At 39.7% G+C, this 17,789-nt stretch overlaps 1 protein-coding gene across 3 annotated transcripts in view; it reads left to right on the top strand.

The window, feature by feature from the left end:
- The window catches only part of LOC131692064 (cholesterol transporter ABCA5-like), a 31,706-nt gene that overhangs the window by 2,370 nt on the left and 11,547 nt on the right, over window positions 1-17,789 (top strand). For all 3 annotated transcript variants that reach the window (XM_058978916.1, XM_058978914.1, XM_058978915.1), the window contains exons 3-7: window positions 12,233-12,619; window positions 12,682-12,911; window positions 12,968-13,154; window positions 13,213-16,170; window positions 16,239-16,425. In XM_058978916.1, coding sequence (XP_058834899.1) covers window positions 12,233-12,619; window positions 12,682-12,911; window positions 12,968-13,154; window positions 13,213-16,170; window positions 16,239-16,425 — 3,949 coding nt within the window. The remainder of the gene's footprint in view (window positions 1-12,232; window positions 12,620-12,681; window positions 12,912-12,967; window positions 13,155-13,212; window positions 16,171-16,238; window positions 16,426-17,789) is intronic.

Below are 17,789 nucleotides of genomic sequence, written 5' to 3'. Positions count from 1 at the left end.
TAAGCTGACTTCTGTGTGCGCTGACCTTGACGCTTCCAATTTCCACCTGTGAAATATTTTTAGAAAGTTGTCTTAGAAAAGTAACTTTAATCCATCGTGCAAGGTTATGAGGATTGTGGTTTTTATACCACACTTCATCCCCTGCCATCAGATTATCCAAAGGATCTGCTACCTTAGCCGCAGATTTGTCCTTTGTGACAATCACATCATTTGGTACTTCCTGTGGTACATGCTGTGTTAATTGAGTTAAATGGTGTTTATAAGACTTTTTTGGGTTAATTAGGTCAATTAGTGTTTTTGGTGAAAAGGAGAAAATCTTTTCTGATGGAAATTGTCCATCACTTGTCGAACAGTTACGAAAATTAAACAAAAACAAGTTTATTTGGTCTTCCAAGTCTAACTCACAAACTTCTGGTTCAAGTAAGAACCTTTTTAAAACCTCTTTAACTGTCCTTACTAGTCTCGCCGCCTGGCCATTACTAGCAGGATTATACGGAGGACTTTTGAGAACTTTAATACCTTGCTTCTCCAGAAAAGTAATGAAAGTACATGAGTTGAAAGGAGGACCACCGTCTGAAACTAAAACATCAGGCAGCCCAAAGCGAGCAAAATATGCTACTAATTTTTTAAGAACTCTACCTGTGTCTGTACCCTTTTTCATCCACTCTATTTCCACCCACTTCGAGAAACTATCCACCATTAGGAGGAATGTGTGGTGCTGGAAATGAAAGAAATCTATATGCACTCTACTGAAAGGCCTTGTAGTAGGAATCCATTTGGATTTTATGTTTTGTTTTGGTACTATCGCCATACCATTGCATGCATCACATCTTGCGACAAACTTTTCAATATCTCCATTTATACCAAACCAATATACAAATCGTCTCGCAAGTTGCTTCATTTTGACTATGCCCCCATGGTTGGCATGTAAAAGTTTTAATAGCTCGCTTTGTAAACAGTGCGGCACTACTACCCTGTCCTGATAAAGTAAGCACTCGTCACATAACTCCAAATCATGCTGATTGGAAAATATGCTGGCAAAGCGCTTGTCAATACGTTTAGGCCAACCTTGTTTCATATAGGCTATAATCTGTTGCAGAAATTCATCATTCTTTGTCGCTGAAGCAATCCTGCGGTAATCAATTGGTAACTCTTGCCCAAAATTGATACTTTTAATATATTCTTTATCGTATTCTTTCGGAACCATCTGCTCCAATGGGAACCTTGAACAGAAATCCGCGTTTCCCATTTGAGTAGATGGTCTATATTTTATTTCAAAATTATAAATGGAGAGTTCTAATATGTATCGTTGTAATCTGGTTACATAAATTGAATGTTTGCCCTCTCTCCCAAATATTCCTACTAGGGGTTTATGATCTGTGTATACATAAAAAAATTTTCCATAAAGGAACTTGTGAAACTTTTTAATCGTGGACACCAAAGCTAGAGCTTCTAAATGTAAAATTGGGTAATTCTTTTGGGCTGAGTTTAGGGAAAACGAAGTAAAACAAATCGGTTTTTCAACCTCGTCAATAATATGAGCAATTACTCCACCCAAACCATATCCGGAAACATCCGAAACTATCACTATAGGCTTTGTAGGGTCATAAAACTCTAAAATGTTTGCCTTCAATAAAGATTGTTTGCTTTCCTCAAAAGCTTTGCTGCAATTTTCATCCCAAATAAACTTTACATTATTCTTCAGAAGATTGTATAAGAAATACAACTTCGAAGATAGATGAGGAATAAATTTGTTATAATAATTTATAAGTCCCAGAAATGATTTCAGCTCAGTCACATTTTTTGGAATTTTAGCGCATTGAATTGTAGTAATTTTATCAGAACAAGGCATTAACCCGTCTTTACTAATGATATGCCCTAGATATGGAAGCTCTGTAACAAAAAATTTACATTTGTCAAAATTTATTTTAATATTTGCCTCAGCAAGTCTTTTTAAAACTTCAAAAAGCTTCTGTTTACAATCTTCCACATTTTTACCCGCAATTAGTACATCGTCCAAATAGCAAAATACATAATCTAAACCTTTCAAAACCTGATCCATTACCTGCTGGAAAATGGACGCACTAGATGATGCCCCCTGTGGCAACCTGTTGTAAGTAAATAAACCCTTAACTGTATTTATAACCATTAATTTTCTTGATCTTTTTGAAAGGGATAGCTGGGTATATGCACCTTCTAAGTCTAAAGCACAAAAAACCTTACAACCTGCCAAACCAGCAAATAAATCTTGAGCTGTGGGTAATGGATAGGTATTTGGTATAATTATTTTGTTTACAGAAACCTTGCAATCTATTACAAGTCTGATTTGATCGTTTTTCTTCGCTACAACAATTACTGGAGAAGCCCATTCGCTGGTTTGAATGGGGGTAATTACCTTCTCCCGTTCCAATTTATCTAAGTATTCTAAAACTTTATCCCTTAAACGATAGGGAACGTCATACGCTTTTTTAAAAATCGGCTTGTCTGATTTCAGAACCAAGTCTGCTTCATATCCCAATATTGGTGAAGAGAAGTCTTTTTTAAATAAAATTCCAAATTTTTGCTTAATTTCATCGACAATTGTATCACTGTTGTTAACAGTCAGACTGTTTACCGATAAAAAATCTGAGAAAAATGTTCTCCAGTTTGGAATGAAAGCATCCAACCATGGTCTACCAAAAAGAGGAATGAAATTATTTGTGCAATTTAGCACCAAAAGTTTTAAAATTTCCTGCTTTTCTCTAAAGTCAACCCTGACTTTAACTTCTCCAACTATAATCAATTTTGCTCCGTTGACAACAATCAATTGCTTTGAAGATTTCTTCAAAGGTTTGTTAAAAAGCGAAAAATACTGTGTTTTACTAATCACGGAAACAGAGGAACCACAGTCAACCTCCATTTCCAAAGATTTATCATCAACCTTCACCTTTACCAAAACCGGTTCATTCAATTTATTAATAGATGTAACGTTCATGCACTCCAAATTACCTGCATCCATATCATCATCGCTATCAGATTCCTCTGTTCTCATCCGGTGCATCAAATCCGCCAGATTCTGTTCATTGGAGCCCGAAGACGTTGGCTGCTTTTGCTCCACCATCCGAACCGCTTCCTTTTTTAGGTTTTTTAATTTGAAGCATCTTTTTTTTAAATGTCCCTTTACTCCACAGAAATCGCAAACTCTAAATTCAAAATTATCTCGAAAACCTGCTGGCTTGAAATTACTATGCTGATTCCAGCGACCTTTTTGTTGAAACTTTTTGTTTCCGAAATACTTTTGTCCAGATTGAGGGAAATTATGCGGTCTGAAACCAAGCCTGTCTTTTACCGGAATTCTGTCACCTATTTTCTTAGGGTTTGCCTTATTTGCAGAGTTATATACGGCAGCTATTTTACTTAAGGCCCTGCCCATTGATCCCCCACTGGACACAGAAGCGATTAAATCAGATGAGAAATTATTAGATGCCAATCCCTGTACATTGCTTTTCGCTGCCTCCCAGGTTTGAATTACCTTTTCTGCTGCTTCGAGTGTCTGATCAGCCTCGCTCAGAATTCTTTGTTTGAGCATTACATCTTTCAAACCAGCCAGCAAACGGTCCCGAATGGCTGTGTCTTTGAAAGCTCCGTAAGCACACAGCTCAGCCTGTAGCTTGAGTGCTAAAAGGAAATCTTCCGCCGACTCATCAGCGTTCTGGCTACGCTGGTTAAATGAAATGCGCTGACAAACACCCGAAGCAGTTTTGTCTAATCTACTTTTCAATTTATCAATCATTGTAGTTAACGGAATCTCCGTTAAACCACCGGTTGGGAATAGCAACTTTAATTCCGAGTAGACGTAAGGACCCACCAACGTGATGAAATGAGCCTTACGATCCGTCTCCGGTATTTTATTCGCCATGAAAAGGAAATCCAATCGTTCCACCCAATGAGTGAACGACGTGCCCTTTCTAAATGGCTCCATAGTCGTAGAAAAAGATTGTGCCATACTGTGGTAAAAATGTGCTTTAAATTCAAAAGACTAACTTGAATAAAATTACCAATAAAAATATCAGAATAAAACCGGTCGAATGCAATAAAAAATATACAGAAAAAATTTGAATTACAAATACTGAAAATCACTGACCATCAAAAATACCAACCTCAAAAAAAAATTTCGTTGCACTACAATCTTGAGAACAATTCGCTTAAACCACTGCACATAAATTTAATAAATAAATTGGAAATCATAAAATTTGCACTATTTCGGATCAAATAATTTCACAATTAAATAAGGGCAAAAATATCCAAAAGGAAAAAATTTCACATTAGCCCAGCACAATAGTACTAAAAAAGTCAAAAAATAACTCACCGAGTAAATTAATCTCTCCGGATTACCGTGAATACACTCCGAAAAACTTTTTTTTTTTTTTATAAATGTCCAATCGCCGGTGTATGTTGCACAAGATGCCACTGGATGGTCGAAATTATTCAGCTGGACCAACTCGAAAACTCAAGCATGAAACGAAATTAAAATATAAAAGGCATTAGAAGATTCGTTAAAACAAAGACTTTTACATTATAAAAAACAAAAACAATGAATGAAAACTATTGTTTTAATTATATTTTTCAAAAGAAAAAAAAGCTATTGTTTTAATTATACTTTTTCTAAAGAAAACGATGAACAAAAAAAATGCGCTCTCGCACTCACAATGGTGCATCAAAAGGAAAACCTTTTCAACACTGTACTTACGATTCTTTTTAACAAGTGTTCTGCCGAAAACTACCAAAAAAAAATCCGTCGGGAAAAACCTCCTGTTTTGCCGGATGTTGGTGGTCCGCCGATTGTCCTGCGACTTCGTTCGCGGATGAAAACAAGAAACAGGCCGTACACACTGGTTCTGAAGTCCTCGTCGCCACTATTTTATCTCACCGAAACGAACTATTCGACGAACTTACTTCCCTACTCAGCAAAAGGAAAACTTAACTGACTGGATTTCGGATAATCAACTTCACTTGTCGATGGTTATCTGTCAAAAGAGACCTGCTCTATGTATTTCGTTGTATTTATGTTGCAGGGCTCGACTTATCGAGCCATGCACGCTAATTACTTGTCACCCTTAATTGGGTTTATATGTTCGATTTCGAACATTACACATTTAAGTTTGTTTAACCTCTTGGAGGTATATTAATATCGAAAGCGTTACATAACAGAATGTTGTTACAGTACTGCTGATTGATTTTTATGAAGATCTGACATACGGTGTGGAAAAAACCTGCTTTTTTCGTTTGCGAATTTTGCGCATTCTCTGTGCAACCTTAACTCTCTATCCTTTTGCTAGTCAATCTCCCACGTAGACTCCAAGCTCGGAAACGGTACTATATTCTCGTTATAGAGGATACCATGTAGGTATATGAGTGTAAAAATGAGACTGTGCATGTAAAACGGTTATATGAAAGAGAGAAAACGTTGCAATAGCAGGAATATGTAAAATATTGATCAATAATCGGTTTATTGTCAATATTTCTGTTCGTGTAGGGTCCGCTTCACGCATTTTTTTTCTGGAAACATTCTATATTTTAATTGAAAATTGATGGAAAACTTTGTTTGACCAGTTTTCGCAATCACTATGAGTGCTTTAAACTTACAACTCAATACTAACGGCGCGTTTGGTGGCAAAATTCGCGTGAATCTTTTCTTGAGCTCATTTCAGAAATCAGAAATCACATCAAAATGGCTCAAATGGCATCTTTTTCATATTGTTCGGAGATTTGTGTCTTGCCTTATTATTTCTTCGCACTACCATTCTACACTACCTGATACTAAAGTATTAGAGAAGAGGAAGGTAAGGGCATAAAAACAAAAAAATAAAAGAAGTACTTATTAACATAGAAGGATATATCAACAATCCCGAGAAGGTATTAACACGATCTTTTCGATTATTAAACAATATTATTGATATTTACATACAGTTCAAACCTAAATAATTTCGCTGCGCTATTTCATGAACCTTCATGAACCAATTCGTCTCACAGTTTTTAGGAGGTATATTAAACGGTCACCGATACTGCAAAAATACTTGTCTCGCAGAATATTCCAGCCTTATGAAATATCGCCGATTTTAAGACACTCCACAGTGTAAGAAATCCGATCAAAAAGGCAATTAATTGGAAGCCGCTGAAAAAGTATGACAATATATACACCAAAAGTTGCGGAACGATTATTGTTTATGTTTGAAGTTTATTTCCGATATTTATATTCTAGTATATTTGAAACGGGTTATACGAAGCATGTTCTGACGTTCTATCCTTACGACGGGATAGATTGTCAGCCGGAAGAGGACCTTCTTTGGAAATTTCGTGTGGAAGAAGTACTTTACTTCACTGCTCACCTTTTTCCTATGGGGGACGTAAAATAGCCGGACTCTCACCAGTCATTGCCGTCGCGCGTCAAGTACGTCTTGTGGTCAATGATCATAACCACGTTGACATTCGCAGGAACGACATCTTTGACGAGCATCTTCCCGAGCAAATACTCATAGGTTCAAACACCACGCAGCCCCTTGAAAATACCACAAACATGGTACATGCCCACTTTCACAACCATTAAAACACCATAAAATGGTCTCAATAACCCATAAATATACCAACGTATGGTTTTTCTATGGGATATACCGGACCATGACGATGGTGTTTTCGTGAGCTGAACCCATTTCAAACACCCATGCCCAACCCCATGAGTATGGGGATATTATGGACTTTACGTTTGCTCGGGTTCAGCCACTGCTTTCGTGTGGCCACTTGCGCTTCCGACACGGTTAGTCTCGACTTCCCCTTCTTCATGAAGATGTCCATGATGGTTAGATATTTTTTGATCATCTGGCCAGTCGTACCGATTTCCTGGTCCAAAGCTAGGAAAGATTGCTCCAACCTACCTTCCGTCTTCCGCTTCAGCACTTGCTGCACTTTCTGGTTCCGTCATGCGCTCGATGCTCTTACCTTTATCCAGGTGCACTAGAATTTTGTATATAGGCTCGGCTGTACCTGGCAACAAAGTGCCAGATGACGAACTTCTTCGCTCCATTATATTATTAGAGATATGACAAATTTGACTGGACCGGAAATCACCATCTTGAATACCGAAATGGCGTTAACCATCGGCCTCAGGCATCCATTTTCAGCTTCGACTGATTACCACCTTTTTCAAATGAATCCCATATTGATATTTGTTTCTAACGTTTTATGGATACCGGAACCTTGCTATCTTGGGCTTAAAAATGGCTCCAATCATCAATTTCCATCATTTACTTATCAATCCTTTTGAACTAAGCTCAAATGATGCAAATATTAGTGTTGGGGTGACTGGAAACCACCATATTAGATTCAAAGGAGCTCTAATCATCAATTTCTGGCTTCTACTGACTAACACCTTTCAAATAGATCCTATATTGATTGATATTAGTTTCTAGTGGTTTATGATTTCCAGAACTCGCCATCTTGGATTCCAAAATGATCCCAATCGTCAATTTCCGTCATCTAAAATCGTTAAAGAGCGGTATTGTGCATTCTTTATCTTACACGGCGTTTTAAAAACTTTTTCGCAATATTCTGGAATGCTATAGCAGTTGATTTCCCATGTTGATAGGCTAACTGTTTATTATGCAGTAATCGCCTGTTGAGAAATTCAATCCTTACCCTGCCCCCCTCCACCATACCGACACAAGCCTTAAGGTATAACTCCACCTAAAATCCGTATTAAATGTGGTAGAACAATTTTCAGCCCTTTTTGAATAATGTGCTGGAAATATTCCTTCCAAAACCAATGATTTGTAGGATTTCATTGCCCCTTCGGAGTCTCTGAAGTTTAATTATTGCTTTTGACCTCCGCCGTGCACCTTAATGACGACCGTGGCAGCGTTTGTGTTTGAGAGGATTTTCCGATGCAGATTTATCGACCCATTGAAACATGGGGAAGTAAGTATTTCCTTTTGGTGATCATTTCCATTTCCGCGGTGTTCCTAAAACCGTTATTAACAAAAATGACCATAAATTTGGCATACGGCATTCAAAAGATACAGTATCCAAGCATCTTCTCAGTGAATTTCAAAATGATCCATCGGGAGATTCGAGAGATATGACGATTTGAAGTTTTATGATACGTTTCATAAGGCTACCAGCAAACACCCACGGGTTTGGTCCTATCTTTATAAACAAAAAAATATTTGTCCACTTATTTGGTACTTGACATTCGAAAGATATAGTAATCAAGTATATCCCCTGCAAGTTTGAAAATATTTCATTGACGGAATCGAAAGTTACAATGGTTTGGATGTGGTATGCGGTCATAGATTAGTTTTCTACCAGACTTCAAGCGTGAATTCATGTTTGTCCATAGACTATTAGATTGTTTATACGTGTCGCGGTTTTAAAAGGAAAACCTTACCATTTAATTCCATAAATATAATGTACAAAAGGTGTTATTTATATAGTGCACTGAAAAAATATGAAAATAGGGTTTGTCTACCAAACGTTAAATATATTGTGTAAATTAAAAAAGCAGCTCTCTTTGTACGCAGTATTCGTACAGTCTATAAGTTTCCTGGTAACTTTGTTTAGATCTTTGGAGTCTCTGACATTGACCTGAAGAACTTCAAACGCGTTCTTAGAGACTGCATATACCTGTGATCCGATAAGGACGGCTCTAAAGACACACGCCACTTACTGACCTTAGAACTGAGATAGGCAGCGCAAATCGTTAAATCCGGAACCTCTTTCCTCTCCAAACTCCAATGGTTGTACGGGTGGGAGTGGTGTTCCCAAGATTCAGAATGTTTGTCATGTGAATTGAGATATTCAAAGAGGTACTCGCCCCGTTCTCTGATGTCGCTGCTTCACCATGCCATATGATGAGCATTTGCGTCGCAACCAATGATTGGGTAAATATTCCGTTTTTTGCAAACCGAGCTTTTCAGCTCCGACATGGGTGAATTAGACCCCCCCCCCCTCTTTTGGTTCACTCTCTCTCTGTTGGAATTTCTGCTATTGCGGACGCTAGGTTCCTGGACAAAAATTCGGTCAATAGAAAGAATCTAATGTCGTTCGATGCTTTTGGACGACCTTTGTTTTTACAGTAAAGTAACTTATATATTTCTTCCGTTTTTATTTCGACTAATATGTAGTCACATTTCCTTTTTTACTTTTTAACGACATTCAATTTGCTAGAGGTTACTGGGTAGGGAAAGTTAGGAAATCTTAGAACTCAAGTGAGTTGTGGGTAGGGAAAGTTATGAAAATTTAGTACTCAAGTGAGAGCAATAATGTGAAGTATATATGCATACAGATCGGTATACTAGAAGTGACAGGGTCATTGGAAACAGGCTTAAAATCCTACAGGCTAATCTTTTGTCTTCTGTTGGCAGCGATCAAGCGTAGGCAGCATAACTACGAATCACTCAAGTCTTCCATACATGCCTCCTGGTAAAGACAGACTTGTCCCTCTTTACCGTGAGAACCGACAAGAGGGAAGCCAAGTAAGATCACCACTGAAAATCTGTCGACGATTAGCATCACTGAAATGCTGCTGCTCATCTCTATTCGCTTTTCACTATTGCAATTCCGCTTACAGTACTTTCACATGAGTACTATGGCTCTAAATTTTCATAACTTTCCCTACCCAGTATTCTCTAGTTAATTGAATATCGTTAAAAAGTAAAAAAGCAACTTATATCGCTATGCTGGAAGTCCGCAAACACAATCTTTTACTGTCCGTGGTCCTTGGATAAATCCAATTCCTTTTGATTCCTTCACGAACCTTCTACTTAGGACTGCTGAAGTTTCCTTCGAATGGTGAAGGCTACATTGGATGCATTTGATAATAAATGTAATTTTTGAGGTAATGAGTGGGATTTGGGATTCGTGATGGTTGATTATTCTTCCCTTCCAGTTTTTTTTCAGCTTAGAATGCTTAGGTACTTGAGATTCCATTCGTCTACTTTCTTTGGGTCTGGAGGTCGAGTTTTTAATAGTCGCAGACGTTCCTGCATCTTTGTTTTGGGTCTTGATAAAGGCTCTTGCACATCAGGAGGAATCCGGTTCTCTTGTAACCATGAAGTCTTCCGCGACGGGCTTGTTACCCTGTTTGGCGTCCTCCACTTTTTTGGCGATGGTCTTCAATCTCAAAATTTCGCCATTCTAGCTCTTCCCAGAAAATGGTATCCGCTTCTATGGTTAGTAGTCAGTGGATTAGCACTAAACAGGAGAAAAACCGATTGTCACTGGATGGATTTTCCAGTTTTCAACTGCAACCAGAATAATAAAGTAACTCTTTCAGCTTTGAGCTACAGAATATCAAAACTGCTGCTACAAGGACTTCATCATATCATCCGAACAGGGACAGTCAATAATATTCTGGCAGTCTTGTTCACGAAGTCATCTGGCAGTTTCTTCATCTAAACAGTGGAAGACCATCCAGCCTGACCTGAGAGTAGCGTTCTGTGTAAACAGCGGCTTGACATTGTTGCTAACTCTTTGCTCTACAAGCAGTCTCAATACTCCTTTCCTAATCAGGCTGGCCTCATCCGTATTCAGATCCGAAGTAGCGGCAGTTTTATAACAGATGGGCGGAAGGAAGGCTTCAAGACTTAAAACCTTGAGTGTTACTAGGGATATCTTTTGGGAAATTGCTTGGAATATCCCCTATTCTGATAGCCTTAGCGAATGCACTGTAGCTAGGGCCTGATTTAAAATCAATTCTTTGCACAGGTTTCACACTTCCATTATTAATTTTTTGTTTCTTTTGTGTCGTTTGGGAGGTATCTTATATATCTGAGCGGTTCTTCTTCCTTACTATCTCCAACAAAAACTTTTATTTACTTTAATTTACTTCTTTTAATTGATTGGTGAATATATCAACCAGTCGAGAAGATTATAATAAATCTACCACGATAATAACACTGGTAAAAGGAGACTATATAACCGATATCTCTCTTCCTAAAGTGATTGAAGAGTAATGAATCTCGATGGCAATAACCTACTTATAATCAATATATCATCCATTGATTTGCATCAATTGGCCATCTGTTAGCGAAAGAGCATTTATTGAAAGAAAAAATGCAGCTTTGCCGAAGTTGTAAGTCGGCTGTATGCCATTTCATCACATTAGGATCTGTATATTGCTCCGATTAATGTAATTAGGAATGACAAGAAACGGAACAATATGGTTCGTTGCAACTCAATTGCGGTCAATTGCGAAACGCAACAATCGTGTTTTACGAATTACTTGCTGATTTGGATAACAATGTTCGCATGATGTGGCGATACATCAGCTCTACTTCATCATTCCTCTTTTTTGGCCAAGGTGTCATGTATCCTCAAACAACGCCATGTAATTATGAACGTTGGATTCCCACGTGTTAATTCTGGCAGCATACTACTAACTGTTGATTGCATTATGTGATGTAAGCTTCATCATTTTCACCCAAAGTACATCTACATCTGTTTGTACCTGTTTACTAGGCCCCTCAATTCCATAGTGTCCACGGGTCCCGAGTGATCTTAACCCTTTCTTGTCCAACTTTTTTCTAGCGCACGTAGAATTTCAAAACTATTTTTCTTTGAAAACGGTGGGGTCAAGAAACACGAAGAGCCATTTTTCATAAAGATTGGTGCTTCCCTTGCAGTGCTAGAAGCTGCTCAATTTTTACCTTTCAATGCTCAATACAATTCTCCTAGAATATTTACAATAGTCCGGTTACGTGGAAACTGTAGCCAAAGGCACTCTAAATTGATAAGTTTTATCAGTTTTCAATAATATTGAACAATAACAAAGATTTAAGGAAAAATCATTTTTCGTTGTCAACCTAAACTGTCCCTGGCAGCACTTCTCCATTAGAATCCAATCTGACTAATTGCAATAACATTAGTTCTACAGCTGATCCTTGTAACTGTTAGTACTCAAATGAAAGGCAATAGTCTGGTTTATTAGCCTTACTTGTTTTTGTGAGCAAATATTGCCTCAATCAAGAGCTATAGCTGTTTAAAAACGTTGTTGTCCACAAACAACATGGGCATGAATGGGTTAAGATGACTCTACCATAATGTTTAAAAGTCTAAAACTCAGCGAAACAAAAAACGCGAAAAGTGCTGGAAAACATGCTTTTCTGTTCCTACACAATATGCGGTAGTAATGGAAATATGTCTTCCATTTTGTATCTATGCCAATCATTTTCGTAACTAATCAATCCTTTCCTCCAACCAGCAATTTCTTAACGAAGTCAACGAACTGTGGACAACCAACCGGCACCACACGGCTGGTATCCATCCGATAAAATGGATCGTTTACGACACGCAGGACGATCTATTATCTGCCTACTGGCGTGATCCAGACAAGATGCCGTTGGCATTGATTTTCCACAGCGAAGATCCGCTGTACGGCCAGCTTCGGTACGAGATTCGTACGAATCCGTCGTTTTTCGTAACACCCTCCACTACGGAACTGTACTCGTCGCTGGTCACTTGTCGACAATCAGACAGCTACTGGTCGGCCGTAATACCGATCGAAACCGGGGACTCCTGTCCGGTCAATCAGTACTACTACTCGGGGTTCATCGCGCTGCAGACGTTGCTGGACTACACCAAGATTAAGGTATGCTGGAAAATTCGAAACCATCTACTCGGTATTAAGATCGTTTATCTACTTATTTTCAGATTGTAACGCAAAACGATGACATTCAGATACCTCACATAACACTAGAGATGTTTCCTAAGGAAGCCTACACGGGTAATTGGATGGTGGCGTTTAGGCTGGTCATTCCCATCTACATGGTGATGGCACTGTCTCAGTTCATCACATATCTGCTAATACTGATCGTCGGGGAGAAAGAGAATCACATTAAGGAAGGTCTAAAGATAATGGGTCTACGTGACTCAGTTTTCTGGTGAGAAATAAATGAATCATTTTATACCGCTGTACTCAGGATTCAAACTATTGCAGGTGCGGGTGGTTCATCATCTACGCAGTGTTCGTTACCTTTCTGACGTTCGTTTCCGTAATACTGCTTTTCTCGCTTGGCGTATTTCAGAACACGAACTATCTACCGGTGTTCATTCTGATTCTACTCTACAGTTTTTCAGTTATTTTGATTGGCTTCATGATAACGCCGTTTTTCGACAACTCCAGGGTAATAAGACGTATGTATTACTAAATTTCTGTGTCTAACATCCCGTTTTCTCCAACAGACCGCCGGCATTCTGGGTAACTTTGCTGTCAACATTATGTCGCTGCTGTACTTCTTGCAAGTGTTCATAGACGATACGCACACTTCAGCTGCCTTGTGGACCGTTTCGCTGATATCGCCGACCGGGTTTGCGCTTGCTATGGATAAAATTCTGGTGCTCGATATCTCCGGTCAGGGTGTCACTCTGGATAATCTCTGGACTGGACCGGGTATTCCAATCGGCGGTTCGATTCTCATGCTGGTTGTTGACATCCTGTTGTACGCCGCTCTGTCGTTCTACTTTGACTGTGTCATACCCTCGGATCACGGTACTAAACAACGGCCGTGTTTTTGTTTCAGTCGCCACTATTGGTGTAATAAGAAAGTACCGAAAGTACCGCTCCTAAACGGCGAGTCGGCCAACTCATTCGTCAACATGGACGAACAAAAGCGGGACATAGAGCCGGTTTCACGCGAGATGCGCGGTAAGGAAGCCATCCGGATAGTGGATCTTCACAAGACGTTTCACTCTTGCAGAAAGCCGGCCGTCAATGCGGTGAACGGCATCAATTTGACCATCTACGAAGGTCAGATCACAGCGATACTAGGCCACAATGGAGCTGGTAAGAGCACGTTGTTCAACATTTTGACCGGCCTTACCTCACCAACATCTGGAACGGTGTATATCTTCGGGTATGATATTCGCGACCCCAACGATATGACAATGATTCGCAGAATGACCGGTGTATGTCCTCAGCATGATATTTTGTTTGAAACTCTGACCCCGAAGGAACATCTGTACTTTTTCGCTGCCGTTCGAGGAATCGCTTTCAATTTAATAGATAGTGAGGTGAAGAAAACGTTACGTGATATTGATCTCTTTGACTCGGCCGAAACAAGAGTCAAGTATTTGAGTGGAGGCCAAAAGCGTAAACTTTCGGTGGGTATCGCGATCATCGGTGATCCAAAGATCATCATTCTGGACGAACCTACGGCAGGTGTTGATCCTTACTCAAGACGACACATGTGGTCTATACTGCAGAATCGTAAACACGGGAAGGTCATTTTGTTGACCACTCATTTTATGGACGAAGCGGATATCCTCGCAGAACGAAAAGCAGTTGTTTCGAGGGGGCGTCTCCGCTGTTGTGGATCGTCGTTGTTTTTGAAAAACAAATTTGGTGTTGGGTATCATTTGACCTTAGTCTTGGATACGTGTGCATGTGAGACGTCCATCACCAAGCTGGTTAATGAGCATGTGCCAAAGGCAGAAAAGGCTAGACGGCATGGCCGAGAGCTTAGCTATATTTTGCCACATGATGCTGTTAATTCTTTTGTTTCCCTGTTTGATGATATTGAGAAGGAAATTAAATCCAAGCAGATGAATTTAGGAATCTGTTCGTACGGTGTTTCGATGACTACCTTGGAAGAAGTGTTTCTGCATTTGGAAACTCAGCGTGAAGAAGAGCAGAAGGTAGAAATCGAGGAAGAAGAAGATGCTGCCTACGAAGATAGTTTAAGTAGAAAGGTTATGAAGAATAGAGCTTTGCCAAGAAGTTTATCCCTCCAGGAGAAAAGTAATAGCTATCAATCGTTGAAGAATGATACGAAAAATCTGCTAGAAGAGCAGAACATGGAAAACAAAGCCTCGTTACCGGACAATGGGTTGGATTTCGATACAATCATACCGGTCAATGGGCTGTCGTCCGATGTTGAGGCTGTCAGTAGAAGCGAGCGGAGCTCGGTCGTTGCGTCGCCCAATTCAAAAGCCCAGAGGAAAAAGCACAGCAGATCCCGAAACGGGGTCAGCAAAAGCACAAAAAGTATTTACGAGGATCCCACCCATACCTCGTCATCGGTTGTGAAATTGAACAGTCAAAACAAAACCAACTGGATGGACCTTGACGACATCGAGCTGAAACCGTCTTGTTCCAACACCATTGTAGCCCTACTAAAACTTAGAATTACAATACTTTTTCGTGACATTCAACGTCTATACCTGTTAATCATTCTACCGTTAGCATTCACTGCGCTAGGTTTATACTTGAACTCCATCCAGGTAATTTCGCCAGTGATGCGTTCAATCCTGCTAGACAACACTACGTACGGTAGTAACATAACCAAGTTTGCCGTACATGATAATACCAATAGACTGCTTTCACAACATACTCTTTACCATCATCACCAGTTGCAGCAATCATCACCCTCGCCGCCATTGCTGCTGCATCAGAAACATCATCAACATCAGCACAACACCCAACAACAGTCCAAAGAATCGTCATATCTCTATCATCGTTTCATTGCCGAACTGAAGCAATCCTCGAACGTTACCGAAGACTATAGCGGAAACTTTTCGTTGCTGCTGGACATGGCGCCGCACATGGCCGCATTCAACGTGAACTCTATATCATGGTCAAATGTGTCAATAACTACATTGTACAATGATACTACTCAACATAGTCTCCCAATAATCTTAAATCTTATAAGTAATACCTTGTTGCGTATGTTTGCGAATCTGGGGACGCCAGTGGGTCAGCAAGCTGTTTACCGTCATCAACGAATCGGTAGTAAGCAGTATGGCACCGTTGACGACGGAGAAGAGTTGCCACAGGCAGACGACGCGATGGATTCGACATCTTCGATAACGCCGTCGGTCGTTGCGACGGCTGTTGAATCGATTCTTAACATCGAAATGCATTCGCATCCATTTCAGCAGACAGCACAGCCCCAAGAGTTCAACATAGGTACGTTCTCGTCGGCTCTGTTTGTCGGAATGATCTTCGTGCTGATCCCGGTGTCACTGGCCGTCGATATGGTGTACGATCGTGAGATGAAAGCGAAGAACCAGTTGCGTGTGAATGGCCTCTCGTCGGCACTGTATCTATCAGCTTACTTTATAGTTCTGTCTGGGTTAATGCTACTGATATGCGCTGCTCTGCTTGGCTTGGTGTTTCTGTTCGATATTCCTTCCTTCAGACAGGTAATTTGGTTCTAGCTTTTGTTTGTTGCTTTAAAGTTGTTGGATTGATTTAATCTTATGTTTTTCAGCCACCTGCACTGATCACACTGGGTCTACTGGTGTTCCTGTACTCCCCTGCGGGGATTCTCTGTTCTACGTGCTTTTCCTACTTTTTCGACCGCACGGATTCAGCGCAGTCTATTCTACCTAATATTCTAACCTTTGTCGGACTGATCCCCTTTATATTGGTAGTGTTTTTAGATATGCTAGGAATTGGTAAGTTTCAGAGAGTTTTGACATTAAAAATGTCTTACTCCACTATCTGGGGCTAGGTGTCATTCTAAAATCTAAACTATCTCCCATGTAACGAAACTATGTAAGGTTTGCACGCTTATAACTCCGATATTACTAGATGGATTTTAATCATTCATACACCAACCGATTCAGAAACACCTAACTTAAATATTGGTAATAATTTAATATCTCCCCAATAAAAGTAGACTTTTGAAAATTGGTAAAATTAAAAAGTTCACAAAAAGCGGGAAAAATACCATTCGTGAGGCAGATTTCTCAGACACAGCCGTCAAAAGAGGGCAGCTTAGTTGCTCAATGAAACACGAAAAGTCATAAATAGAAGCAACGCATGTCCGTTTAAATCAGTTGTTGCTCTTATCCCACACGAGCAACGTCGTCTCCGGGCGATGCAATAAGCGCTATCGATTTTCGGTAACGTTGGCATTCGCACACACTCGCACCTAAGTGACTAAACCATATACGGTTAGTTTATAAATAGAGGTGACGCGTACCCGTTTGAATCAGTTTTTGTTCTTATGTCGAACGGGTAAGATCATGGCTACAGCGTCTGGGCACTACAATAAGCGGTAGACGCTATGCATTTTCGGCAGCGATGGCCGTGTGTGGATTTGTCGGGTACCAGCACGGTGTCACAGAATGATTTGCAAAGTGGGTGGGCGGGGTGGTTTGGATTTAATTCAATACGGTATGTGCTGCTTAAGAGTGTTGCGTTTGAAAAAAATATATTTATTTTTATGCATGAGTGTGCGTTGTAACTTGTTAATCCATGTTTACGGCGCTTTGTAGCTGCGTAGGGTAAAGAGCCAATTGGTTTTCATATTTCGGTTATATGTTTTTTATCAGTAAGGCATCTGCTTCTGTAGTTATTGTACTGTTCAGCAGCGTAGTATTTTATATAGGAGAGTACACTCAGGTTTTTTACGCGGATTTTGAAATTTACGCGGTTTTCATCAACGCGTTTTTTTAAATTTACGCGGTTTTCATTTACACGGCCTGTATCCCCTGCGTGAAAAATCTGAGTGTAATTGCATCGGAAACAATCACATTCCCAGCAGAACTTTTTGTTTTCTAATTTCAAACACTTTTGTTTCGTACTGCACACAACGGAAAATTTTAAAACAGAACTTACCGTCCCAGCAGCAGTTGAAGCGGGTGTTCTTTTTCGATTCAAATTCAAGCCATGTCTTAAGCGTTACTAGACTTAAAATTGTTTTCCCAGTTTATCCAGTCAGAATATCTGTCCTATCTGTATTTAAAACACAGTTCTAATTGCGTTTTAAAGTATACAACAAATAGAACGGTTGGGTATACTAATTAAAATTTTA

This window comes from Topomyia yanbarensis, chromosome 3, assembly GCF_030247195.1.
Source record: "Topomyia yanbarensis strain Yona2022 chromosome 3, ASM3024719v1, whole genome shotgun sequence".
Lineage (NCBI taxonomy): Eukaryota > Metazoa > Arthropoda > Insecta > Diptera > Culicidae > Topomyia > Topomyia yanbarensis.
Note: the sequence above shows the minus strand (reverse complement) of the source record. Positions and strands in the feature narration are given on the sequence as shown.